Genomic DNA, 26,458 nt, shown 5'->3' on the forward strand with positions numbered 1-26,458 from the left:
TGCGAGGTGGTTTGCCCACTCGTCACCTTGCAGCGAGAAGCCCTGCGTGCCCCCACCCTGCTCACCTGCTGTGCTGCCGAGAGCTGTCGGAAAGTGGCCAAGGAGGCGCCTTCTGCTGCGCAGGCCCTCTGCGCCTGCTCGTAAGTGAAGTCATACTTTTTTCGGGGTGACTGCAGATGAAATACACCCATAGTCTTATCTGCAAAATAACAAGTCCCAGGAGCATCAGTACAGCACTGAGAGTGAGCAGTCTCCCAGTCTGCTCCCTGCAGCGTGGGTCCCCTGTCTGAGTGCAGGTGGCACAGCCAGCCAAGGGTGGGTGCAGAGGATGGGTGCCACACAGGCTCATCCTCCCCTGTATAACATGTAGGGGAAAAGGGGATTGTGAAAACCAGACCAAGCTGCGGTGACGAGTCCCTGCTCCCTCGATTCTCCCACCCTCGCCCTCTCCTGAGGGATGCCCCAGGCACAAGGTGAAGGATGACGGAGGGTGGTCTCTCCATGGCTCGCTCACCATGGAAGTGCAGGTCGGTGCAAATGGCCTCCCGATGGCACTGCCCATTGCTGTCCAGGCACCGGTCTGTGGGGGGCACGGCCTCCTCCAGGCACTGGATCCCATCGCCGACATAGCCCCGCTTGCACTCACAGCGCCGCTCGTTCTGCAGCACAAAGGAAGGCCGGCATTTGAAAACATGCAAATAGCAGCTGGCAAATTGAGTATCCCTGTGAACCTGGGGACGAGCCTTCAGAATGCCTCCGCAGCCCACCGGGACCGTGGCACAACGTGTGGCCTTTCTTAGGCCACATGGCTTCTGTCCTACCCCAACATCCAATTGCACATAACCCTGCCCAAAATGTCACACTGATTCCTTGCCATGTGCTGTTTGTAAGAGCTCATGGGTACATGGCTCACGAGTCTTGCACTGCATCACCTTCCGTGTCCCTCCTGCAGTGAGCAGCTCTGGTTCTTCTGCAAAAGCGGCTGGCATCGTCCCCAAAGGCCCACCCCCAGAGCCCCCACAACAGTACAGAAATGCCATGACTCGCACCACTTATGCCTGTTGGACAGAGGGATGGGGGGAAATGGCCTCAGAATTACATTAGCAGGACCATTGCCCAGCCTAGCAGCAAGGGCCTGCAGGATGAGCGCAATACCTGAGACCTGAGAGGCTGGGCAGGCATGGGGCCTACAGCAGCAGGGGACACTGTCACATCCCTGTCCTCCAGCTGCTCTCAGGCATGCAGATGTCCCTGGGCATAAAGGATGTACTCACCGGCCCGGTGCTGATGCACTTGGCATGCTGGCTGCAGTCCCCGTTCCTTCCGTCCGCACACCGGTCTATGGGGTCGCAGACGTAGCCGTCTCCTCGGTACCCAGCAGCACAGGCACAGGAGATGTTGACACCAGCCTGCGTGCATTGTGCCTGTGTAGCACACCCCCCGTTGTCCTGGCTGCACATGTCAATCACTGTACGGATAACAGCATTGCATTAACTAATGTACTTTGCTCAGTCCCCTGGTGGTCTGTCTGTCTTGCATATCATCCCACGGATATAGCCTTCCTCCATGGAGCTGCTCAGGAGGAGGTCACCTCTTGTCATGCCACATTGTCCACTTTTCCCCTCTCTCACCACCCCGCCACCCCATCCCCTGGTGGCTCCCCCTTACCTGAGCACATTCTACCATCTCCCTCGTAGTGTAGGTTGCATTCACAGAGGTTGCCGGAGCGGCAGACAGCTTGGGGATGGCACGGTGGCGAGCATTTGGGCGTCATGTCTGAAACCAAAGTGCACACGAGTCAGAAAACCACATGCATGATCCAAAGGCTGCAACACGGGCAGGGCTGCCATCACCTGCCTCTGCCCCAGAGGCTCCCCAACCCTTGTGGAGTTCAGTAACTGACACCAGATCTCAGGATAAGCCGTGTCCCTCCCCTTCCCCCCAGCTGATAGCTCCTTTTTGGAGATAGTTCTGACTGGCTGCTTGTTCCCTGAGTCCCAGGGAACAGCAGGTGATGGAACCAAGATTTTTGGGGGGTGTGGGAGGTACCATTCATCAGCCCCAAAGAAACACCCCCAGGGCTGCTGCATGAGCACTGTGCTGTCCCAAGGCAAGGCCATGAGCAGCGCTGTGGGAACAGGGCTTGTCCCTCACACTGGGGGAAGCGCAAGGTCAGGGTTTAGGCAGCGGTGGGGCCCGGCATCCCTCACCTAGCCTGGTTTCACAGCGTTCTCCGGTCCAGCCCTCCGCACAGAAGCAGAAGCCATCGCCGTGCAGTCCTCCATTGCACACACCGTTCTCAGTACAGTTACATTCTGCGAGGAATGGGCAAAGAACACTGTAATGGCACCTGCCTTCACTGCAGCAAAAGTCCACGGGACAGAAATGTGACAGAAGCACTGCCTGTGTGGGCAGTGCGTGCAGGCAGCCATAGCAGTACGTGCACACACACACACACACGCATGCATGCACACACACACCCCTTCCTGTTGCTGCCAGCCCAGACCCCCCCAATCTCTGCAAGACGCACCCTCCGTGCAGGAGGGGAAGCTCCCACAGACCCCCAGCGTTTCCCTCCCTTGGGTACTTCTGGAGATGCCTTGTACCTCTGAGTCCCTGCCAATATTCAGCCCTTAAAAATGTTCCTGGAGACCCAAGACAGCTTGGGACAGGGGAAACTGCCTTTTCCTTCCCCTTGCCTCACATGGGCACAGCTCCCTGCTGAGCACACCCCAGTATTTCAGCCAAACAGGGGCTCTCAGCTGTGTGTGACAGACCAGAAGGGGTCTTTGAACCCAGAGCCTCCTTGAAACTACATCTGGAGCAACAGCTGTCCTGCAGAGAGCCCAGGGAGGGGTGTCCCCAGCCCCAGAGATCTCACCCGAGTGTTGCGGGGAACAGATGCACATGTGGCAGAGCTGATTCCCATGCTGTAAGCTGCAAAAAGGTCACCCAGCATCTATCCCCCCCTCCAAATAGCACCATGTGCTGCAGTCATCTGCATACAAACCATAAGTACACCCCATGGGCTTCCCCCTCACCTTGGCAGTGCGGCCCGTATCTGCCGGGAGCACACAGCTCACAGCTGGTCCCAACAAAAGCCTGGCTGCAGTTGCATCTCCCGGAGCCGCGGATTTTGTCGTCACAGGTCCCACGGTTACCGCATGGTGCCTCAAGGCCTCCCGGGCATGCTGTAAACGGGGCACCTTAGTGAGGCAGTCGTGACAAAGTGGCCCTGCACCGGAGAGGAGTGCCCGCTGCGCTGCACAGAGCCTGTGCACCAGGTGCCACGCGTGCGTGCCTTACGGCGTGTTTGGCAGTCCTGGGAGGGAGCACTGGGGACATCCCATGACTAAAAGCCTTGGGAATGGGGGCAAGAAGAGCAAATTTGGCATGGTTTCCAGCCTGGTTGCTCCCAGGGATGCTGAGTCTGTGCTGGCCTGCCCCATGCTAACCTGGCAGCAGACTCATCCAGGAACATGAAAGCTGCCTGCGCACGAAGCACAGAGGGCAGGTGCCTGGGAATGGCTGTGCACTGGATGCATCTAGGGAGGAGTGATATGTGTGACAACTACCGCCAGCTGCCTGGTGCCCAGGGCTCCCCATGGGATTCTTCAAGGGAAGGGAATTCCCTGGTACAACACCATCCACAGGGGATCGATTGTTCCCTACACCCTTTATGAACTGGGGCTCCTTGCCTGGGGTGTTGCCCACCCTTCCCTTGCCCCAGGGAAGTGCATTCGTAGACATCAGAAATCCATGCTGGATGAGACTGCCTTCTTGCCGTGAGCGAAAGGGCCAGGAAGGGTCACAGGACTCCTTACCCCGACAGTCACGGCCATAGTGGTTCTTGCAGCACTGGGGGACCCACTGGGTGGAAATGCAGATCCTCTCGCAGCCTTGCTTCCTAGACCCCCTGGAAGAGAAGTGTCTTCTGAAGGGGTCCCACGGGGAGGGCGGCCAGGATGGCCGCAACAAGGAGTGGTGAAACAGAAAAGTGTTTCTGAACAGCTGGTTTCCGTAATAGTAGCAGCCCCTGGTTCCCCCCTGCGAGGAAACAGGCAAAACACAGAGTTTGCCACATTGTCGCTGGATACTGTGTCCCTGACACCTCACTTTGACATTTCTGTGCCACCCATTCAGTTTTATGCCAAGAAACAGAGGCTTCCTAACATGTGGTGGGGCTGGTGAGCCATGGGAGTACTGCGGGGACATGCCAGAAACCCAGCACGTGAGGGACAACGGGCAGTGCAGTGAGCAGGGCACAAAGCTGCTCCCCACCTGATCCCTGGGGAAGCTCCAGCGGCCAGCCTGAGCTCTTTTGCTGTGACACTCCCTCCCAAAAGCCCCCCGTGCTACTTCAGGGATGAAGCTGGCCTGCCACGCAGCCCTGTCACCCCTTTGGGATTGACCAGGTAAGGGCCACAGTGGTCCCTGATCCCACATTGCCCAGCCCAGCGCCTGTTCTACGAAACTGCGTGACCAAAAACGTGACTGAGCCAAGGGACTTGCCACACGCAGGTGTGCCCTCATTTTGTGGCTGAAACACGAGGGGCACGTGGGTATTGTCATCAGCCCTGCAACAGGCCACCCTGGTGGCAAAGATGGGAGCTTTACCCGTTGAACTGAGCCAGCAGGGCAGGGCGGCTCGAAGCCACAGAGTCCGCAGCTCTCCGTAGATCTCTGTGGAGGGGAGAAAGAAACCCCAAAACAACTCAATATGCATTCCTGCCTCTCTCAGCTGCATAGAGCTTTGACAAGGAAGAGCAGTAAGCCCTCCTAACATCCCTCTCTTCCCTGGCAAGGGCTCAACAGTGTGGATTCTCTCCAGCTTTATCTGAAGTGCTCACCTGCAGCTCAACAAAGATGAACTCATCACACCGAGATCCCAGATCTGGCGGCTCCAACAGTCTATCGATGCCATAAGCAATGCCCCCACTGAACTCCATGTGCCTCTGAACAATCATGGCATCACCGTTCCCCACCAGAAGCTCCCCCTACCAAAGGAAGAAAACAACTTGTGATCCTGGCACATCCCACACCCTGGCTGCACCACCTGAAGATGGCCCTATTTGGCTGTCGTGACTTCTCAGTCGCCCCAAGAACTCTTCAGACTCTCTGCGCTCATGTCCTTAACCACCCAAATGTCATTTTTCACAGCCGCCTCTCCTAAGAAATGGTCTCTGTCCACGCGACACATGCCATGTAAAGGTCATGGCACCACACGGCTGGCTTAGCAATCTGGTCAGCACTGCATGTGTCTGTAGGTACGTGTGCCTCTGCCCTTTCCTGCCAGCTGGCCTCTGAGTCTTGAGCCTCTCTAAAGGGCTAATGGGCTTCAAGCATCCCAACTCTATGTTCCCTTCCTGCTGGTGATCAACGCAGAGCATCAGTTGGCAGCTGACAGTGGGAAGCAGAGCCTAGCATCACCATCACGTACCGTGTGGGTTTTGCTGCAGCTGAACGAGATGGTAGAGCCGTGCATGGTCCGGATGAATTTGAATTGAGGCATGTTACCAGCAACAATCTAAGAGGGGAAAAAAAACATGGGAGAGACAAGCAAAACTGGCGGCTCGTATTCAAAAAGGGGATGCTGCTTGGTGAGGAACAGGGTCAGCAGCCACAGTGAGAGGGGGTGTGACATGGCAGCATGTAAAGCTGGTGTGGGCGGAATGGTGTCACTGTGCCGGGTTAGTCCCAGTTTCCTGAGCACTGAGAGACCAGCAGACCCTGGTTGTGCTGAGGCGGACTCTCCCTCTGTTCAGCACCCCTGTAGCACTGAGCCTGTTGATGCTCTGGGGGCGGTGTGGCCTCCCAGAGCAGCTGAGGCAAGACGATTTCAGCTCAGCCACACTGCCTCAGAGGTTTGTGATGAAGTGGTAGTTGCCTCATTTGCTCAAGCAGTGCTGGGTCTTCTCAAGACAGTTAACACGCTGCACGTACTGCAGTGGCAAACTGTTTCGCGAGATCGCTCTGGTGCGGGCAGCAGCACCACGTGTGACCTTGGGAGGCATCAGCCTGTTTGTTGTCACATTTACCTTTGTGTCTCTGATCATGTGTGCTTTGAGGTAGGAGGCCAGCATGTCCCGATGCTCTCTGCGGTACAGCCACTCCTGCCTTTTCTCCGAAAGGGCATTGAATGCAGCATCTGTAGGCCACAGCATGGTGAAGGGTCTATGCAGAGGGTTACTAATCAGCGGCAGCAGCTCCGCATCCTGTCCAAGATAAGAGGGGATGCAAAGAAAAAGCCACAAGCCAAAAGTGAACATGCACACGTACACATCAGCTTCCCATGGAACAGCAGGAGTCAGGTCGCTCACCTTCAGCAGCTTGCTATAAATGGTGTACCCAAAGGCCTCTGCCACTTCTGTGATATTTTGCTGCAGGAGGAAAAAAACAAACTGTCACTAAGAGGCGCCATGAACAAAACCAACATGCCAGCTTGACTCAGGTCACAGTCCCTTCCATAGGTAACTTGCAGTGGTTCTCCCAGATATTGAGATGACCTGTCACAAAGCCCAGTGCATCTATTGTGGTGTCTGCCTTGGTAGTTGGTGCCAGCCTCTTCTGAGTGCTGTGTTAGTGACAAAACTAACTCCTTACGGGGTGAAAAGCTCCCTTTCCATGCACAAGCAAGAACTGGTCAGAACAGCTCCAATCTCCATGTGGAAATGAGTGTGATAACCTTCCAACCCATGGAGGTTGCCTTCTGACAGCACCTTTTCTGACCCTGCCACAGGGCTGGTTTCTACCTGGCGGCAGAGAGACACCCCCCCCCACCACCCCCAGCACCTGGAGTGGCGGTGCAGGGGAGAAACCAGGTGGTTTACAACCACAGTAGCTAAACAAGACAAATTCATCTCTGTTGTTGTCACACCTAATGGACTAGGTCTGGCCAGGGCTGGCGTTCAGCAGCTGCCACTTCTCTGACTCATGCTGGGTAGGCGCTGCTATGGCAGGAGATGGGATGGCTTTCAGTACCCTGTTGTGCTGTATAGAGAATGTGTTATTTACCGAAAAATCCAGGAGCTATAAGCTGCTAGCACTTGTTTCAGGAGTATCTGAAAGACACTCTCACTGCCACACTGCAATGTGCTCTGCACTGGAAAAGGAATGTGATGGTTTGCACAGAACACAACCCCCCTGCCTACATCCAGCACTGTTCTCTGATGATGGGTCATGGCTCCTTCTGTCCCAAATATTGCTATGCCACAAATGCTGCCACCTTCACAAGCCAGATCCATGCCCTCAGACATCACCTACGTGGCTAGGAGCAGGAAGGAGGAGAACCACGCATGGCCTTGGGCTGAGGATGCAGGGAAATGGCTTATCAGGGACAGCAATATCAAAGCTGTTGGGAGAAAGACAGGGAGAAGCCCTGTCTTCGCTGTGGCAGATATTAGGGCACGTTCTTTCAGACTTGCCTGTGAGATCTTTAAGGAAATGTTACGGTCCACCAGGTCACTTGGAATGAGGATCTTGTTGATAAAATGAATGACCCCATTCACGCCGACGATGTCACCCATCACCACTTCAGCTTCCCCATTGAGGTAGATGCTATTCTGAGAGAGAAGGGATGCAGTGAGGTACTCCCACCAGAGCATGGCTCGATGAGCCACCTGCAGGCTGTGGGAATCACCCACCACAACCACCGTGGCCTTCAAATGACAGCAGAAGTGACATCCTGTCAAGTGAGGCAGGGAAGGGAATCATGTTAGAGAACTACCTCTTTCTCTGTGATCTTTATTTTGTGGCCAGATAAAGATGTAAGGGACTCTTGGTCTTCTAGGTCACTCAACAGCAGTTTCTGGCAACCCACCATGTGGTAGCGAAGCAGCTCCCGGAGGAGACCTCTGCTCTTCCACTCCTCAAACTACAGAGAGAAAACAGGAAGGAGATCACGCTGGGGGCTCTTTGTCTTGCGGGAGAGGCCCAGACCTGATGAGGGGGACCTGGATTGCCCCAGGCTCTTCTGCTTGGGCTGCCCTGCTGATCCATCCTGGTAGAAAGCTGGTTCCCTCAAAACACAGCGAATGCACAAATCCATTCAAGAATTTTGGGAAATTTCAATCAACACAACAAAGAACAGCATTCAGGTCCCTTGACAGAGGACAAACTGCTACATTGGCCTTGAACAAGTGATGCCTGGGATACATGGTCCTTGGGAATTGTTCCCTTACTGGGAGCACAGGGGAGGCCCATGGAAAAAAGGCTGGGAGTGGTGGTGTGAAACTGTCCAGCAGGACTTGGCAGTGATGGTGTTGGGATCTTCCACTTCAATGACACCAAAAAGCTGCTGGTCAAGGACCTGTCTGGTTCATGAGGTCCTGGATGAAGATCTCTCCTCCCTCAGGTCTCCACTAGTTTGAAGTGGGATGGCAGTGCCCAGGAAACAGGGCAGGAATAAGAGGTCTTCATCACAGATACTCTGAAGCCTTGCTATTAGCAGCCTCAAATAGCCATGGGCAATGAAAGCCACCATGCATCATTTTTTGGTACAGTGTCTCTGAGGACCATAAGACTCCAGAGTCTTATGGTCTTTGAGGACCATAAGAATCTCCAGTAAGGGTTTCCTTACAACAGGAACCATGTCCACCCCTGCCCAGACTGTCTCTGCAGCAAGCCTGCATCCAAACTTTACACTGATGGGGAATGGGGGATGCATTTAATGCTTTTCAGTGCAGTCTCTTTACTTCAGTTCAGGGCATACCCACAGGAGACCCTAGCACAACTGGAACTTGCCAGACACCTGATAGTGTTTGGGGTGGGAGGACACTTACCGTTGTGGTGTTTGCTATGAAATCTGCCCGTGGGACGAAGACAGTGAAAGGCCCTGCTCCACTGAGCTCCTTGGTGTTTTCTGCCTGTGGCAGGGAAGCATTTGTGGGATGGCAAACAGAAAACACAGTTCCAGTTAGCAAGACCCTTTTGCAAAAAATACAAGTGGTAATTGCAGAAAGGGAAAAGCTGTTTGTCACTAACCAGTATCATCTTAAAGAACACAGATGCACCTTTGATCCTTGCGAGCTCCTTAAACAAAAAAAAAGAGCTGGTGTTAGCAGAGTCTCCTCCACCAGCAGCCAGCACAGTGACCTGCTCCTTCCTCTTCCACTCCAACAAGTTCTTCTGACACACCATAGCCACCTTGCCCTCCCTCCCTTGCCAGCACTGTGGGCATGGATGACGTGGAGGTTATAAAGCAGGCAGCGATCTCTGCCCGGACCGTTCACATCAGAGATGGAGACGGCAGGATTTGCTGAGACACAAAAGCGGGCTGCTTCTGCAGTGGCTGTCTCATAGGTTGAACTGCCTTGGTGTTCATGGGACACCTCGAGTGCTTCACAAAACACCTGCTTTAACCCCACTGTGCTGCTACCAGAGCGGCAGACATAGCCTTGGCAGGGCAAGCTCCTCTCCTGAACACACAGGAGCAGAAGCACAAAACAGTGTTTCTCTTTTCTCCAAGCTCTGTTGTGGGCATGACTGCTTTTCATTTGCCATTACCAGAAAAGGTCACCAGTGTGCCCAAGGACAGCCACCAAACTGGCAACAGAGCAGGAGAGAGACTGCCTCCTTCCAGACTAGATCCCACGTGCTGGCATGGCCACAGGTGACGCATGCCCTGAACCCACAGACTGGAAGAAGTGAGTTTCCAGGGGAGAAATTTGCCCTTAATAAAATGTGACATGCCTGGAGGCATAGCCAATGCCGCCAACAGAGCAGCACAGTGTTCATGCTGCAGCTCCCTTTGCAGCAAGGTTGCTTTGCTGTGATTCTCTTCTCTAAGCTGGCACTCCAAATATACCTCGGAGCAGCTGTCTCTGCTCCTATATCACACACACACACATGTTGATATGACACTACAGATCTGTGGTTTGCGCTTGAAGGGAGCTTTGCTGTGGGGCAGGAGGCCTGAACTCAAAAGATGCTGTGCATGTTTCTCACCTGATACACTTTGCCATGGCAGGTGAAGCCATCTCCGACACTGTACCAAGAGCAGGAGCAGTTTCGAGTGCCAGGACCTGTGTACTTGCAGAGCCCGAAGGGACTACAGCCTCCATTGTTCTGGCAAGAAGAGCGAAAGGCTTGCATGGAAGTGCATCATCAACACTTTGGATGGCCACACCTGCCTGCAGGAGCTGCTAACTATACCCAGCCCGGTGGAAAGGAAACCATTCGTCCACCTGTCGAGTGCCTTAGAATAAACCTCACTTAGATTCTCAAGGGCTTTTCAGCATCAAATCCTAGTGTGAAACAAGACTTTTGTACCCTATTTTTGAAAGCCACAACAGTGACAAAATCTGCGATGCAAAGAGATTGCAAATAGACTTAGCAGAGATGCTGTGAGCACAGCTTACTCTTTTGAGCATGTTCCACACAAAACAGAGAAACAAGCCCACGTGCCTTCAACCCTGTGTTGCTGTGCTGCTTCTCCCAAAAGAGGGGCATCCTGTCTTAGTGCCATGTAGCTGACATACTTGTGGGTCACTGTGAGAAGCAGTGGAAGCCAAACACACCAGGAAATCCCTTAGGTATGTAAAAAGGCCAGACAGACAGCTCTAAGCACGCGGCCTAACCCTGTTCTTGCTGTTAACTGTTGGGATCAAGGCTGCGGTCTTTACCCCTAGTAATAGCAAAATGCAGACAAACCTGTTCACACAAGTTGATGGGGTTGCACCGGCTCACGCCATCCCCACTGTAACCAGGAAGACAGTTGCAGGCAACCTGGAGGGAAAACAGATGCTCAGTCTGAAACTTGAGCCCAGCAAAGAAAACAGACAATGGCTGAGCTGGGTGGAAAGCATCTGTCACACACTCCATTCCTTCATGGAAAAAAACACGTTTGTGTCAACAACTACAGGCTGAGGGTGCCTCCAACCTCTGGCCAACAGAAAGCATCTGCTTTCAAGGGAGCAGCAAGCTTTTTAAGCCCTTCCCAGGCAACTTTCTCTGTGGAAGGTAATAAGCCTGATGCAGGGCACTGCCATGGAAAGGATTGCCTTTGAGAGAATTAGAGACCTGTGACAAATTTCATAATAATGTTGCCCTGACATTCAACTTAGTTACTCACCTTCCGTGGGCCCGTTTTAACACACTCTGCGTTGGTGTGGCACCCCCCGTTGCTTTCAAGACAGAGATCAATTTCTGCAGTAAAACAATAAGGCCACATTACTGCTGAGGACTGTCCAAGGCAGCTGGAAACTGGTGACTCAAAGAGGTATCGGAAAAGCGACAGGGAGGACTTGCCTAGCTTGGGAAACATCTTCATGGCAAAGTAACTTGTGATGGCAAAGGAACGGGGAACAACTGCAAGTTTTACTTGTGCCACGTGTGGGTCTCTGAATTGTGATAAATCTGCCCACTGAGATGCCACATCTGTCTGAGCATGCTTTAAAGGGCATGAGAGGACTGGACTACCCCACAACTCCAGTCCCATCTCAGAATACCACAAAACGCTGGTCTGAGGCCATCCAGAGAGACAGGTGCCAAGGGCAGCGTGAGCTCCCTGCCCGGTTTCAGGCGGCACTGTGCTGAGACAGCAGCGACCTCTTGGCTGATCGGAATCTGGGAGCTCACTGAGCACATACCTACAGGTACGTATGTACATGGGTACGTGAACGCGTGTACACCTCAACAACAAGCAGAAACACTGCTGAATCAAGGTAAGCCAGCAATCACTGACTCCAAAACAATGACTGCATAAACAGACTGGAAAAAGAATGAAATTATTCAGTGCTTTAACCTGAAATTGTAATGCTTTTAGCCTGAAACTCCCTTTTGTGTGGATGGTGTCTTGCCACCATCATGAAAACATGCACTGAGCACTCACCCAGGCACAGCGTCCCATCTCCAGCATAGCCGTCCTTGCAAACACAGGTTCTCTCTCCTGGGGACACTTTAGTACACACGGCATTTATGGAGCAGCCACCGTGATCAATAATGCATGGATCTATTTCTGTGATCACAAACAAGAGAAGTAGAATCAGCTCAGAGCATCTAGGGAAGATGAACAGTGCCAGAGCGATCATCCATCTTAACAAAAATCACATTATTTTATTAAAATCCCTTTTTTTTTCTCAGTGAAACTGTAGGTCCTTTAAAGGCAGGGACCTCATCCAGATCTGTGAGAGGCCAGTCCAAAAGTCATGCTCAGCTTAAACAACCCCCAGATTGGACTAATAAGTCCTTCCATCACAGCATTTGCTAACTGATGACCAATGCTTAGATCAGAAAAAACAATTTTCCTGCACAATGTAACTGTGTTTTTTTCCCTTTCCCCTATTCATTTTCAGACAAAGGCAATACTAGAAAGGAACTGTGATGTCTACCACTATCTTGATTTGACTGCTATAATACTATTTCTCTGAGTGTTTTTTCTTGTCTGCTTGTTTCGGACACAGACCCGGTTTGTATGTTGCTTTAGAGCAGCATTCTGAAATCATACCTCATTTTGGCACAGCTGCTATAATGCTTCTACCTGATTTCAGCATGGCCAACCAGTAGGAGAAGCATGAAATTCTAGGGAATTGAAGCATCTATATTCCTGGGATTCATGGACAGATTAGCTTTATCTTTGCCGCCATTGCTGTTCTACCAGAACTAATACAATCCATTCACGTGCACTTGTCTCCACAAGCAGTAAGAACCTCCCTGCCACATCTGCCTGCCTTTTTGTCCCTCTCTTGCAGGCTCTAGCAACATCAAGAGCATACTGTGTAAACCTCCGAACTGGAAAACCTCTCTACCAAAGCATGGCAGCGTTCATGGTGTTTGACTGGGGGAAAAGGATTTGAATGACCTTGCCCTTGGTTGGAAACATCATGCCATTTATTTCACAAACAAACCTCTCATATTTGTGTAGTCTCAACAGATGTTTGCAAGCCTTGAACCTTGGCCACACTTGCCAAACATACCTGTGCAATGGGTTCCATTCCCTGTATATCCTGCAGAGCAGGAGCACACGGGTGGGGAATCTGCAGAGCCATTCAGGCAGCTGAAACAAAACAGAAAAACAATCATCGAGAACATCTCCAGATTTGCTTGGCCAGTGGGAAACACACACTACACAAGCCTGGAACATGCAAATTAGCATCCACTAGCATCCATAATGACCAAAGGAAAAACATGCCTAAAGTTACCATTTCTTTACTGCACCAAATAATCAACCCGAAAATATCACAGGTAAGCAGCAAAACCCACCTAGAAAAGGAGTGTGGTGCTCAGCAGAGGAAGAGCCCTGCCACATGAAAAGGCTCTACAGACTCCAGAAAGAGCATTTGAGGAGGACGCCCATCATCTTGGCAGTGTGCCAGAGGCTTACTGCCAAAAACAAGGAGAGACTGAGTAGCTGCTGTACTACTCATGGAACATAGAGCCCGTTGTCTGTAGCTTGGCACTTTTCTCCTCTCTGCTACCCAGTGCTCCTCATGGTCATGAAGGGGCACTGGAGGGCTCTGGCAGGTGGTGGCTGATAGCATTTGGTACCTGGCGACCATCCATCAGCAGCCCAGAAATCAGCCTGTGACTTTGGACAGTCAGGCGCAGCTGGAACACACCTCCCGGACAGCATCACTTGGTTCCACTCACACTAACTCCAAATGATGCTTTGCTCCTTTGTGCACTCCGGGCCTGAATGACAACCACCTGTTGTCACGCAGACATGCGTGGCCTAAATTGTGGGCCAGGTGGGTTTGACAAAGGCTCCCATAAGTCACCTGAAACCACCACCGAAGCTGGCCATGGAGCTGGCACCCAGGCACAGGCTTCACACCCTGCATGATGCTCCTTGACCGTGCCCTCATGCTTCTGCATGGTACAATATAGGGGACTGTGCCAGTACCACAAAATGGGAGAGTAGATAATGGGTGGAGAGGGCAGCAAAAGGGAGTCCTTACAGTCCATCAGCCCACATAATTCCTTGCTGGGAGGAAGCAAAGCAGAGAGGGCTTGTCGATGTCTATTTGCTTTGCTCCATGACAAAGGCCAGACTTGGAGCAGCTTGGAGTCTCTACTTTCTTCCATCCACATGTATGGAAGTTGTTTGGAAATATTTTATGTTTGAACAAACAAAATCTTCAGGGAAAGTAGATAGGGTTTATGACTAAAAAAGTTTCCAAGATGAAACTGATTTTTATGCACCATTAATGAGCAGGTACAGCCAACAGCTCTCTGTGAAGCCCTAAACACAGAATCACTCTATGTACAGCATAAACAAGTGGCTTTCTCGGAATGATCCAGCTCCTCAGCTGTACTTACTTGGCCATTTGATGACAAGTGTTATTGCATAAGTCAGTATTGGTTCCTGCAAGAGAGAACACAAACATGACCTGGCATTTTCAGTACAGCACTTACTGCGGACACTTTTACCATCTAGAGTAAAGGTCCCTCCAAACAGCCTCACTGCCATGCGTGTGCCCAGACTGATGACAGGCACACCAGCACTTATGCTGACCCTCGTGTCCTCCATGGCAGCAGGAAAACCCTCATGGTATTATGTTCTGGTGTTGTACAAAGGAGTGAATTTGATGTTCTGATGTTCTCTTTCTGAGCTAATGGTTCAATTTGAACCTACCCATGTGGCCTCCACACTGCTAGGAATGAAGCAAGGACTGAAACCTTCTTATTTCAGATATTCAGGGCCTTTGGCTTTGCCCCATTCAGCTTGTGTCATGTTTTACATTTAGACCAATAGGACAGCTCCATTCAATTTCCATTTCTAAATGTCCCTAAAACATTTAATGTCACTACAAACTCAGTTTTTGGATGCAAACTTTTACAACCTCAAAGGATTTAGAACTCATGTTCCCTCCCACCCCAATGGCAATCATGATCCCAAATCCCAGAAACAAACATCTTTGACATAGTACTACACAGATAGACAGATTTATTGAGAACTGCAAGCTGTAGCCTGAGTTCACATAAATCAATGCATCTGGGAGCAGAAAAAGCAATCCAGCTGACACACTGGAGCACTTTGGAGGCTTCAAATCAAGTCCTGCCACCTTCTTAGGCAAGTAACAGGAGTTGTGGTCAACCCAGTCTGGAAGCTTACATCTCTCTCCCAAGGTTAAGGGCTGTTCTAGAGGTGCCTCAAATCTCAGTGGAGATGGAACAAGATGATATGCTTTTTCCTACATGAGTTTCACCCAAATAACTCCACGGCTCATGTGCTGTTGGGGAAGTCACACCACAAATGTGGCTCACGTGCAAGAATGAGTTAGGACAGCCTGATAAGCTTTCTGAGGGATGCAAGTACATGCAACTGTGGTCACCTTGCTCAGCTAATGCGGATTTGCTCCAGCAGCTAAAGAGGATCACTCAGATTCCTCCACCAAAACCACTGCTATTACACCACAAGCCCCTTCACATTTGCGTACTTTCCTGGCAGGTCGGGCCTTTCCACCCAGGGAAACAGTCGCAGCTCCCATCCCCTTGCAGTCCATCATTACATATGCCGTTGTCACAGGCACATTCTGCGGGGGAAGAATAAATGCTCATCATTGGCAAACCAAACAGGTCTCACAAGCAGAGTCTCACTGCCATTTCACTCTGTTCTATTCCTAATCCTAGCTGCCATGAAGAAGATGTTATGGGAGTATCAGCTCTTGTTACCTATCAGGCCCAAAAGCCCAGGAACAGACCATCCCAACTTCCTATAGTTTGGGTGACATCAGGACGAGCAGCACAGCAGTCAGTCATGCTGAGGATGAAAATGGGGCTGACCACAAGCACTCCCTCCCACCACCCTTCCCTTGGTGGCCCACCAGCTGTTAGCCTATCTCAGGGGTCCTGGGGCCACTTTTCTCCCTCGTGAGCAGCACGGTAGGCACAAGATGCAATAGCCATCGCTGTCACCTGATTTGCAGTCAGCTCCGTATCGGCCCACTTCACACATTTCACAGGCAGTTCCGTGGAAACCTTCCAGACATCGGCACTCTCCACTGCCCTCGATGCCATCCTGGCACTCCCCGTTCCCGGAGCACCACTGGCCTGGCTTCCCTGGGCACATCTCGCACATGTGCCCGTAGTAGCCAGGGCAGCAGACGGACCTCTGTGAAACCAACAAGAACAGGCTGGGGTGAGCCATCTTGTGCAGCACAGAGGGGATAGCAAAAGCATGTCCTCCAGGTTCATGGCTTTGTTGTGGAAGCTCCTCTACTCCTTTAACTATGCGACAGACTTCATTTTTGACAACTCATGAAGGGACTAGATGTCTGCAGGTGGGATGGAGTGAGCCAGAGCCTTGCATAAAGGTCTGCGTAGCCTCTTGAGCAATGCTCTTCATTTGGTAACAAACGTTCAGTCCTGTGCCCATCCACCTTATCTCCTAGTGTGTCCCATCAGTGAGATCCTCTGTGGGGCAGAGAGAGGCTCTGCCAGGAAGCAGGTCAGTTCAGAAGCCTGATTTCACTGCTCTCCTTTCTCTCTGCATTCACCCACAAAGGGAGGCAACCATGATGGGACCAAGGTGGACAAAACAGATGAAGAGGAACACCGTGCAGTGAAGAGGCAGGAGTGCCCAGGGAGGGCTGGGCTGACTGAAGCTCTGCCTGTGGGTACAGTCTGTCCAACTGCCTCTCTCCCTTCTCAATCTTCCATTCCCACCAAACTTTCCAGGGAGATGTTTCAATATGTAGAAGGGGTCAGATTCACACAAGCCTTTCTTTTACCATTTCCTCTTCAAGAGTTTTCTCCCAGCCACGTGCTTTCACGAAACTGGTGGGGGCATAGTGACTGTGAGACCTGTTCCTCCCTTTCGTTTGGCTCCAGTTGTTCATCAGTTACTCGGAAAGGCACATGCACAAGCAAAATACCATCATTCATGCCTCATTTCCTTAGGAAACCTGACCACAAACATTCAACTCCTTCTCTTCCTCTGTACAACAAAACCCAAAGCAACAATCCCAGTGCTGAAGACCACAATCCACCACCGTGCACATTCCCGCATGTTTGATTTTTCTCCGGTGCCCTCTGTCTCCAGGATGGAGAGCAACTCCCAGACAAGCCCATTCTCAGCTATGCAATGGCACAAATTCAGCCAGGATGTCAGCACCGGCTGTATTTCCATGGCTGTATTTCTAACACCCATCTTGCTTTTGTCAAAATGAATCCAAGCCAAATGTTTTTCTTACCAGAGAAACTTTTGCACAGGTGAAATGGCAGCCTGTATCCCCAGAGCGCAATTCACAGCGAGCGAGGTTCTTGCTTCCTGGAAATTCCTGCAAATATGATTAACACAGATACAGATAGAAGATACTACAATATGGCAGCGTTCTTGCCTAACAGAGGAATAATTCTTTTTGTCCTACAGGAACTGCCCTAAAAATCCAGATGTCCCAGAGCTGAGAGCAATGAGGCATCGCTAGGCCTGGTGTGAGGTGACTCCACACAGCCTATTTTGTTACCTGTCAAATCTGTGGTATACATGCCAGCTAAGAAAAAGTAATTGGCATTTTTTGGACATAGAGTAAAGTAATGAAGCCTACAAAACCAGATGTGGCTGCTAGGCAATTCATATCCAGCACAGAGATGAAAAGTTTCATTGTTTTCCTCTCTGGAAACATTTGTCACTCACTCACAAACAAGCTGCAGGCTCCGCCAGCCCACCTTTGTGAAAGTATCCATGGTCTGGGCTAGAAAATTGCTATTGGCACCCCTCTTCTTGATGATAATGTCTAAGGAGTGAGAGATCAAAAAAGAAATCCAGTTTCCCCCCTTAATGGGGGAAAGTCCTCACATTAGATGCTCTAAAGTGCTCCTGAAATGCAGGCAAAGGCCTCAAGCCAACTCTGTTAAGATCTTCACAGTTCACATTTGTGTTTTGCCTACATAAACCTCCCTTGGTTTCTGCTTTCTCTTACAAACCTCGTTAATGAACGAGTCACAGAGGACTTAACAACATATTTTTTCAGGTAACGAGATGACATCTCTAGAGCTGTGATGGGACCATCAAAGCAAAGTCTGTAAGGTCTGTGAGATGCCACATGAATCAAAGACTCACCACAAGAACTGATCCAGGAGGACACTTGATCCCCTTCTCACACTTGCCGCATCTTGACTAGGGCACAGAGAACAGGACAAGTCACATGTGTGCCCTCTACCCACGTCACACCAAGACACTAGTCTTGAATTACAAATGGTGCTGTACAGGGTGCTGGCTGGGACAAAGACAAAGATGCATTTATCTCCATGGCTCAAAAGACCAAAGAATAAAAATAACAATGCATGTCCCTCAGCTCCTGGATGCTGCCAAAAGCTCTATACAAGGTCTTATTTCTCCACGCTGGTGATGAGACTGTACCACAAAACCAACTAGAGGAGATCATTACACCTCTCCTGAGCTGGGGAAGGGCTTTCTGCAGGCCTGGAGTTCCTCCATGCAAGGCTGCACAAATGTTTTTTCTGATCTGTAACGGGGCAGGCCTGCCTCAGTCTGACCCTACAATCTTCAGATAGCCAAGAGCCACAAGATGCGTGGGGGCTGGACTTTGGCCATGACTCCCACACAGTTTGTAGGGGAGCTTGTGGTGTTATGCAAGATTTGGGTTGGATTCTCCTTCCACAGCTGAGAATCTTGGCAGTACCTGCACCAGCCTGCCCTGTGACTGGCGCTACGGCAGAGCCCCAGCAAGTGAACTGAACGTGATCTGCACGGGAGCTGCAGATCTCCTGCATTCAGAAGGAAAGAGTCTGAGGCCAAGAGGTGCCAAATTCCATTTCACATGAGGATTAGCTGGAGTCAGACCCCAGGCCACAGTCTCATCCATGTGGAAGAGATGATGTAGGTCTTCTGCTATTCATCAGTTCAGTTCAGGAGGCGGAGAAACCCTGTGGAATGGTGTTCAGCAAACTGGTAATGATCACTACCTTTTGTATGGTCGTGGTATTGGCCGTGCAACGATTCTTCCTTATCTGGAGGACCTGTGAAACCCCAATCAACATGCCATTCTTTGTCTCGAAGAATTTTCCATCCAAAGGAATATCATTAACAAACTTCTGCAAAGGAGAAAGAAAGGGTTGAGATGATAACCTTCAACTCCTTTTGCATGGATTGCTTGATGGCTGTTAGATAGCCACAGTCAGTAAACTGAAAAGGTGTACAAAACAAATATTGGTTTATCAATGGTAGAACAATCTACTGTTCTTACCTGGGTGCTGTTTTGATAAAACATTAACCAGTAGGAGAGCCCTAGCATGCTGTTCTTATGGATTCCACTTCTCAAATCTGTAGGCAAGAGCTTCTCTCCCAATATAACATGGTACTGCACTGTCTCATTGTCCTAAATTCACAATAAATAAACAAAAAAACAAATAAATAAAATGTTAGGACTTGTCTGACTTCCTAGACTACAATTCAGTCTAGAATTGTATGTCACAAGAATATTTCCTAGACAATCTCTAATAGCTAATTTAGCCCACAGAGACTAGTAACTCCCTATCACAAAAGCACTTATCACACCTAGTTACAATTACCGGATGAAGCCATAAAGGATTTTGGAGCTTTTCAAAAGGGTCAAAAATACCACATGTATGCCATGGCTAGACATGGAAGAAGATGATCTTGTGCTATCCATCACACACAAATCTACTCAGAAATTTGCATTTGGAGTCCAAGTAGTCTTTCCAGTTCCTATTGCAACATCCCAGGAAACTCTCTCATTTCTCTCTGCCACTTCTCCTAGCTTTTAGCATTAGATATGCTCTTCCTCTCCATACTCAGATCTTCTCAGCTCAAGTTTCTGATCTGACAGTATACATGTCCCTGCAATTACTGCAATACATATTCAGACTGTAAGCAAGCAGTGAGCTTACCAATTGTGTCACATTGGCAGCCTGGCAGTACTCCTCAATGGAATTATTTCCAGGAATAAAAACTGTATATTTTTCGCTGGATTCAATTTTTCCAATGAGCTGGTATTGCTAAAAAAAAAAAAAAAAAAAAAAAATCCAAACATTAACATTAGCAATTACACTTGTACTCACTAAAACCAAACTGCATATGAAATCAATTAAAATAGCAATAGCACTAGGGGAAATGCTTGAAAACTGAATATACAATTTCCACTCAGTCACACGTGTCTAATCACTTGCTCCCTGGGTTGACCTAAGTGCAGTTCCTTGATTATGAACAAGCCTTCCTTTTCCTCTAGGTTTCTCTGCCTTGACCTAAGTGCAGTTCCTTGATTATGAACAAGCCTTCCTTTTCCTCTAGGTTTCTCTGCCCTGTACAAGCACGTGAGTGCCTGCAACAAACAGAACATCTTCCACTGTAATAACATGATACAGGGATCTAACTGCAAGTATACGATCCTTTGGTTGTTCAAAGGACCTTTCCTAGAAGATCACACTGGAACGGTAGGAAATAGATGGTTTCCTCTTTTCTCACCAGGTGGTCCAGGTTTAGGCCCACCTACAACAGGTAAGCTGGGCATTTGCACAAAAGAAAGTTCTGACAGCCACAACAGAACCCACATCAGATGCTTACGTGTAACAAATCCTTGAATGTACTGAATGAGGAAACTATATCGAGCTGTTTCTGCAGACCTGGAGGACTCGGTGGGATATCTCTTAAAGGTGGCAACAAAACCTGCAGATAAAGCAAGTTCATCAGCAAGCTCAGGCAAGAGACACTGGGGGAAATTACTCCTGCCCTGCTTGCAAGAAAAGCAAGTAGAAATGGTACCATTTAGCACAATTCTGCAATAATCTTAAATCTTCTATCAGCCAAGAGAAGAGGAACTCTCCTCTTCCTTGTCCCAGAGACGAATACTTTAGGCATTAAACACTAGTGCACAGGAACATCTGTCAGGACTTTGTGATAATCAAGTGTATTTTTGTCATTATAGTTCTTTCTCACTGCCCAGGTATACATTTCTTGTTGTCTCCATCACAGATGCTGCAACACAACCTTGTTGCTATGACTGTATTTCCCAGAATCAACATACCTTACTGAGGATATGAATAATGCCATTGCTGGCAGGGATGTCACTGACGACTATACTTGCATTTTGAATGGTTAATACCTGCAAAAGCATAAGAGGGAGAAGCAGAAGCATCAGAAATCACTAGGCATATGCAAACCAGACATATGGTTTGTTCAAGGTTGCACACGATTAATCTGGGTACAATTTTTAAAAGATTCCTGAACTTGAAGACACCAGCATCGCATCCAGATTCCCCACTAAATATAGCAGTTCTTGAGCAGTTTAATTTGATACTGACACATGTGCATTACATAAAAAATTCTTACACCACTCTTGGTGTTTATCTGCCATCTGGTCTGTGGGTTGAGGGTGGGTAATTCTGGCTTGTCATACTTTTTGAGCTTTTCACCAGTGAAGACACCTTCGAGAAAGTGGGCCCTGAAAAGAAAAAAGGCAGGTAAAGAAAAGATTCTGGTACTATTTGTAATAACAGGGAGATGAGATAAGATCATATCACCTAACATTCACACATTCACTGAAGTCGTTAAGCATGTGGAGAGAATGCACATATATGAAAAATAAATACACTTCCAATTGCCTGAGCTCTGTTATGTTTCAAATGCCTACTATATTCTTTGCCTGCTACATATTTAACCTTGCTTCTATATTTATTTAAAGATACCTCTTTATTGGGCATGTACGACCAGAAATCCAACTCATAGCCTTGTTACTGTTGTCTGGCATGGTAAAGCAAAGAGCGGAATCTCCTCATACCTGACTAAAAATGGCAGCATGCTGGGGGTCAGCCAGAAATCTTTCTCGCTCTTGTTCAAGCTGTTGATAGCTTCCTCTGATGGCACCAGGACAGTGACATTGGTTCCTGCTGGGATGCTGAAGAGAGATTTCTGTTGTCCAAAGCACAAAGATGAACAAATAAGACATGCCAGTGCCATATCTATTCTGTAAAATATAACCGAGAGTCATCCTGCTTTTGCAGTCCCATGTCAGGGACGTGCAGAATGATAGTGTGCACACAGCAGGCTTTCCTGCACATGTGAAATAAGTGCTGTTGGCAATCAAAAAATGCCACAAGTGATTTGGCCAAAACAGCTGACACCTGCTTGCCAAGGAAAAATCTGCTGCTTTAAGCTCTGCTTTCATGTTTCAATTAATCTTCAAATCCACTCAGTCAAATCCATAAACAAACAACACACAACATCAGTTTTGGGGAAGGGACCAAAATTACTCCTGGCAAAAGCAATATACACAGCAGGACAGGTAAACTAAGGCTCAGTGAGATGCCATACTTCATAGTGTGTTTCCGCAGACTTGCTGCGGCCTGCAGTGTCTCTTGCAGCCAAGCTAGGAACAGGGAGCCCATAACAAGAAAAGGAACAAACATATAGTCTAACTTTTCACAGCTTGCTCTTTTGCAAAATAGCTATTATTATGCTACCCCTTTTTCTTTTCCTTCTGTGTTACTTTCCTATAGCCAGGAGTTACAGAAGATACAACTAAGAAAATCATGTGTATTACAGTCACAGCTTCCTCCTGTGCTATAAATTAGTCCCTCAAAGCATGTTGATGACCCTTACTCCATCACAAACTCCAGCGCTTTTCTACACGCTACTTTTTCTGATTTCACCTTAGCTGTTGCTTTGTTTTTCTCTAATGAAAAAGATAAATGCTGTTGCTCTTCCTTTAACAGCAGTGTTCACAGTGACTTCGGTTCTACAGTACTTACTCATGTGGACATCCCACAACCATTCTTACCTTAACCCAGTCATAGAAGCTTGCAAAGTGGGAACTCCCGGCCAGCTCCTTCAAAATAGAAACAACAGAAGGGTAACCTCCAATGAGCACCGGAGCTGTGGGACTGGGAGACCCAGGGTGGGGGACAGGAGCCCTTTGCGATATCAGATCCAGCAATAATGACTTAGGCATTCCTTTCTCCCTTCACAAACTTCAAAGGCACCTTGTGTCGTGTGGAGGGATGGCCACTCCTAAAACCAAACTCTATCCATTAAAAAATACATATTCCAGCCATTAAATATATATATGCTTTTCCCTAAATAAATAAATAATTTTCAACTCATCTGAAATTGCTTGTGTTTACCAGAGACAGTGATTGAATCCACAATGGTCTTTAATATTTCTAGTGGCAGAAAATGGGCCTAGCTAGCTCTGACCTAAAAAAACTTTCCAAACAACAAAGACAAGATGCCTTATTGCACAGGGGAGACAGGGGTGGAGCAGCTTAGAAATGACTGTCAACGATTTATTGAAGACACTGGTTCTTGGCACCGGTGCTGTCTCTGTGGTCTTAGGCAAACACATGCTGTGCTGTCAAGCTGGTGCAGAGAGGAGTCAGCTCGAGTAACAGAGAAATGGGAAGTGAGAACAGAGTCGTTTCTCCCTGATCTCCAAAAGACCTCAGACACTTTCTTTTCACTCACTTTTAGAACATCCCCATAGCATGTCATGCCATCCCCCACATAGCCTTGAGGGCAGGCGCAGGACCTCTCCCCTCCTCCAAGAGGTACACACATAGCCTGCAAGCACAAGGAAAGAAGAAATTAGAGAGTGAACACAGGTAATGCAGTGTTACACCTATGTAGGAATCAAATTCTGACCTCTTATGGCCCAGGCTACCAATGCACACACAAACCCCTTCCTCCTGTTGCATTTACAGTGCCATTGAATTCACACCTTGTGCACCAAGGCCTAGATGATGGCTTTGGGTTGTGTGAATTCATGAAAATGAGAGGATCTGCCTCCATAGATCAGAGACTAAACCTTTATAACACCTCAGTGGTGTACCAGTAGGCCAATGCAAACCAAATCCTTGCAATTCTCTCGATGCCATGGCTGAAAAACTTGTGACAGGGAGCAGAGGAACTCTCACTGCCACAGTAGCCTTGGACAGCTCTTTAGCTACTCACCACGTCGTGGCAACCACCGTTGTCCATGAGGCATGGGTTGATTGCATCGCAATTGTGGCCATCGCCAGCATAACCCCTCTTGCAGACACATTTGCTCTGCAGGAAAGAATCATTTCAATTTTAAAGAGCTATCAGAGTATCCTCATTTACTACCCAAAAAAAGGCCTAAAAATCTAAAATGTATTCTTAATTGATTTTCCTAAGTTTTCTACTGGTTCCTCAAGACATGAAAATGCAGAGGTACTTCCTTAGTAGGGCATCATTCTCTATCACAACACACATGCTGCTGGGTTACTCAAGAGCACTGATCCCTTGCTGTGCTTGCCTGTGTGAGGGTAACTTGAGAATAATAGTTTCCATCTCTATTTCCAGCTTTTCCGAGAACGACACAGACTTTGTGAACAACAGAAAGAGAAGAGAGGGTGATTTCAAAGCTTCCTGCTTATGAGATAGCTAAAAGAGCACTTGCACATGCCACCTCACTAAATTCTGCTGACAATCTGGCACCTTTCCTCAGCCCATTGCCCAGAGTTCCCCTTGCTCAGTGGGGAGAAGCAGCACCTTGAGAAGCCACCCCGAGAAGCCACCCCTCCCGCACGCCTTCCTCCAACCTCAGGATGTCCCAGTCTTGGCCTGTCTTCCTTCATTGACTATCTGAATAGCTTCATGTGGTTTTCTGTACATTTTAGCACTGCCCAGAGACAATGCTGTGATCTGGGAACAAGGTGGGCACAGCAACCAGTGCCTTGTTATGGAGCGTGGGCTCTTCCCTTTGCTACACAAAGGTTTCAGAGTAGTGTAGCAGCCTCAAACACACCCATGCCTCTCACCAGACACAAGTACCCTGTGTGGCTATAGCAGGAGCCAGTGTACCTGGCAGCCAACAAACAGGTTTTGCTGCTGACCAGCCCAGGTTCTACCTCCAGCAATCCCAGTCCCTTTCAGAGCAGCTTAGGAAAAGTAAGTCTACCATCAGACTACTTAGCATCGCCCATACCTGACCGGGGCCAATGTAAATGCAGTCAGCATTGATGTGACAGTTCCCTCTGCTCTCCAGCATGCAGTTGTCTATAGACACACAGGCCTTCCCATCCCCAGTCCAGCCCACGTTACACTGGCAGGTGGCATTGCCAGGGCCCGTACTGGTGCACAGGGCCTGCAGAAGGGAGACAAAAGCATCACACTCAGCAGAGAGCAGACAGTGCAGTGCAAATACAGAGACAAGTCTCTTTCATCAGTCCGAGAAGAGTTTCTGAATGACCAATTTTGATTCCAGCACTGGGTGCAGGGACTGGAAGCATCTTCTCCAGAAAAATTCTAGACAATATCACAATAAAGTGATTCTAGAAATATTCAGTGTTTTCAGAGTGGTGGATACTTGCGTCTAAGGTGGCTCAGAACTCCCAGGGCATTCCCTGCCATTCAGTAAAGCTCTTCCATTACAGAAGAAGTATTCCCTGGACAGGATAAGCACAATCTTCTTCTGCCTGGACATGTAGGCTGGGAATCAATCATGAAGGCAGATCTCTCTCAGCAAAGACCTTTGTACTTAGTGCCATCCTATTCCCTCCTACGTAGCCCAGTGCATTCCTCTCATTGAGGGATCTAAATCATGATGAGTCTGACCATTTGTTGTTGGCTACTAGAACTATGAGTTGGAGCTCACAGCCAAGCAACAACACGTAAGAAGATCTTGAGGGGAAAATGAATACAAAACAAAAGTCTGTGCAGCTAATCTCTGTGGCTGCTAAAATATCTGGGCAAACCAGCCAAACCTTCCCCAGGTTGTCACATTTTGGTACCAACCAAATGACTGACCTCCTTATGATGACTGTGTTTAGGTACCTGTTATTCCACCCCACCTTACAGACTGGGAAAGATAGGCACGAGACCAGTGCCCAACAAATCTGCAACAGTCCTGCTTTGATCGATAGATGTTGCTTCTCCATGCTTCGATAGTCCATTCCCACTTACATTCTGAGAACAGCCTCCTCGTTCTGGCTGACTGCACAGGTCAATGGGCTGGCAGGAAAACCCGTCCCCTTCATATCCATCCATGCAGATGCACCTTAAAAACATAAGCACAAAAGGCATACAGGTAGTACAGCCTATTCTGAAATACAGCAGAGAGCAAAAAGATATTTTGAGCTCTCAAGCAAGCAAGAACTTGACTTAATCTCTAGTGCAGTGGGCTGGCTGCGTTGCTTGAACAACCTTGTGCAACAGGCACACAGGGAGACATGCACAACTACAGGGTTGGCAGCCTCACAGCCGTTGTGTGACTATACGATGACAATGTGCCCACCCGAATGTGTATGCCAGAAAGACTGACCTTGCTGTGTCATTGAGGCTGCAAACAGCATTCTGGTGGCAGTACTGGGACAGCCCGCTCGGGCCACAGTTCTTTGATGTCTTGTCACAGAATTTCCCAGTAAAACCTTCCTTACAGGACCAGGACTGACACACCCCCCCGCTGCCAGGCCTGTTGTCACAGACACCATGGACGCAGCCACAATCTGTCAAAGAATTTTCACATGGAGAAAGAACAGTCACTGCCGAAAGTCCAGAACTCACCACAGTAATCACATTTTG

At 49.0% G+C, this 26,458-nt stretch overlaps 1 protein-coding gene across 4 annotated transcripts in view; it reads right to left on the bottom strand.

Moving 5' to 3' along the window:
• The window catches only part of STAB1 (stabilin 1), a 58,826-nt gene that overhangs the window by 3,087 nt on the left and 29,281 nt on the right, over positions 1 to 26,458 (bottom strand). For all 4 annotated transcript variants that reach the window (XM_067002841.1, XM_067002843.1, XM_067002842.1 and 1 more), the window contains 39 exons: positions 26,199 to 26,382; positions 25,841 to 25,934; positions 24,864 to 25,022; positions 23,867 to 23,962; positions 23,381 to 23,476; positions 22,698 to 22,745; positions 21,699 to 21,829; positions 21,251 to 21,362; positions 20,946 to 21,023; positions 20,486 to 20,587; positions 19,813 to 19,920; positions 19,149 to 19,280; positions 18,868 to 18,996; positions 18,002 to 18,058; positions 17,133 to 17,219; positions 15,856 to 16,051; positions 15,378 to 15,473; positions 14,257 to 14,302; positions 12,915 to 12,994; positions 11,831 to 11,956; positions 11,072 to 11,145; positions 10,651 to 10,725; positions 9,946 to 10,065; positions 8,983 to 9,030; positions 8,781 to 8,864; positions 7,727 to 7,873; positions 7,425 to 7,562; positions 6,321 to 6,380; positions 6,039 to 6,215; positions 5,441 to 5,527; positions 4,851 to 4,997; positions 4,618 to 4,683; positions 3,825 to 4,047; positions 3,042 to 3,191; positions 2,211 to 2,315; positions 1,669 to 1,776; positions 1,275 to 1,468; positions 515 to 659; positions 66 to 199 (listed from right to left, as the gene is read on the bottom strand). In XM_067002841.1, coding sequence (XP_066858942.1) covers positions 66 to 199; positions 515 to 659; positions 1,275 to 1,468; positions 1,669 to 1,776; positions 2,211 to 2,315; positions 3,042 to 3,191; positions 3,825 to 4,047; positions 4,618 to 4,683; positions 4,851 to 4,997; positions 5,441 to 5,527; positions 6,039 to 6,215; positions 6,321 to 6,380; positions 7,425 to 7,562; positions 7,727 to 7,873; positions 8,781 to 8,864; positions 8,983 to 9,030; positions 9,946 to 10,065; positions 10,651 to 10,725; positions 11,072 to 11,145; positions 11,831 to 11,956; positions 12,915 to 12,994; positions 14,257 to 14,302; positions 15,378 to 15,473; positions 15,856 to 16,051; positions 17,133 to 17,219; positions 18,002 to 18,058; positions 18,868 to 18,996; positions 19,149 to 19,280; positions 19,813 to 19,920; positions 20,486 to 20,587; positions 20,946 to 21,023; positions 21,251 to 21,362; positions 21,699 to 21,829; positions 22,698 to 22,745; positions 23,381 to 23,476; positions 23,867 to 23,962; positions 24,864 to 25,022; positions 25,841 to 25,934; positions 26,199 to 26,382 — 4,439 coding nt within the window. The remainder of the gene's footprint in view (positions 1 to 65; positions 200 to 514; positions 660 to 1,274; positions 1,469 to 1,668; positions 1,777 to 2,210; positions 2,316 to 3,041; positions 3,192 to 3,824; positions 4,048 to 4,617; positions 4,684 to 4,850; positions 4,998 to 5,440; positions 5,528 to 6,038; positions 6,216 to 6,320; positions 6,381 to 7,424; positions 7,563 to 7,726; positions 7,874 to 8,780; positions 8,865 to 8,982; positions 9,031 to 9,945; positions 10,066 to 10,650; positions 10,726 to 11,071; positions 11,146 to 11,830; positions 11,957 to 12,914; positions 12,995 to 14,256; positions 14,303 to 15,377; positions 15,474 to 15,855; positions 16,052 to 17,132; positions 17,220 to 18,001; positions 18,059 to 18,867; positions 18,997 to 19,148; positions 19,281 to 19,812; positions 19,921 to 20,485; positions 20,588 to 20,945; positions 21,024 to 21,250; positions 21,363 to 21,698; positions 21,830 to 22,697; positions 22,746 to 23,380; positions 23,477 to 23,866; positions 23,963 to 24,863; positions 25,023 to 25,840; positions 25,935 to 26,198; positions 26,383 to 26,458) is intronic.

This window comes from Anser cygnoides, chromosome 10 (assembly GCF_040182565.1).
Source record: "Anser cygnoides isolate HZ-2024a breed goose chromosome 10, Taihu_goose_T2T_genome, whole genome shotgun sequence".
Lineage (NCBI taxonomy): Eukaryota > Metazoa > Chordata > Aves > Anseriformes > Anatidae > Anser > Anser cygnoides.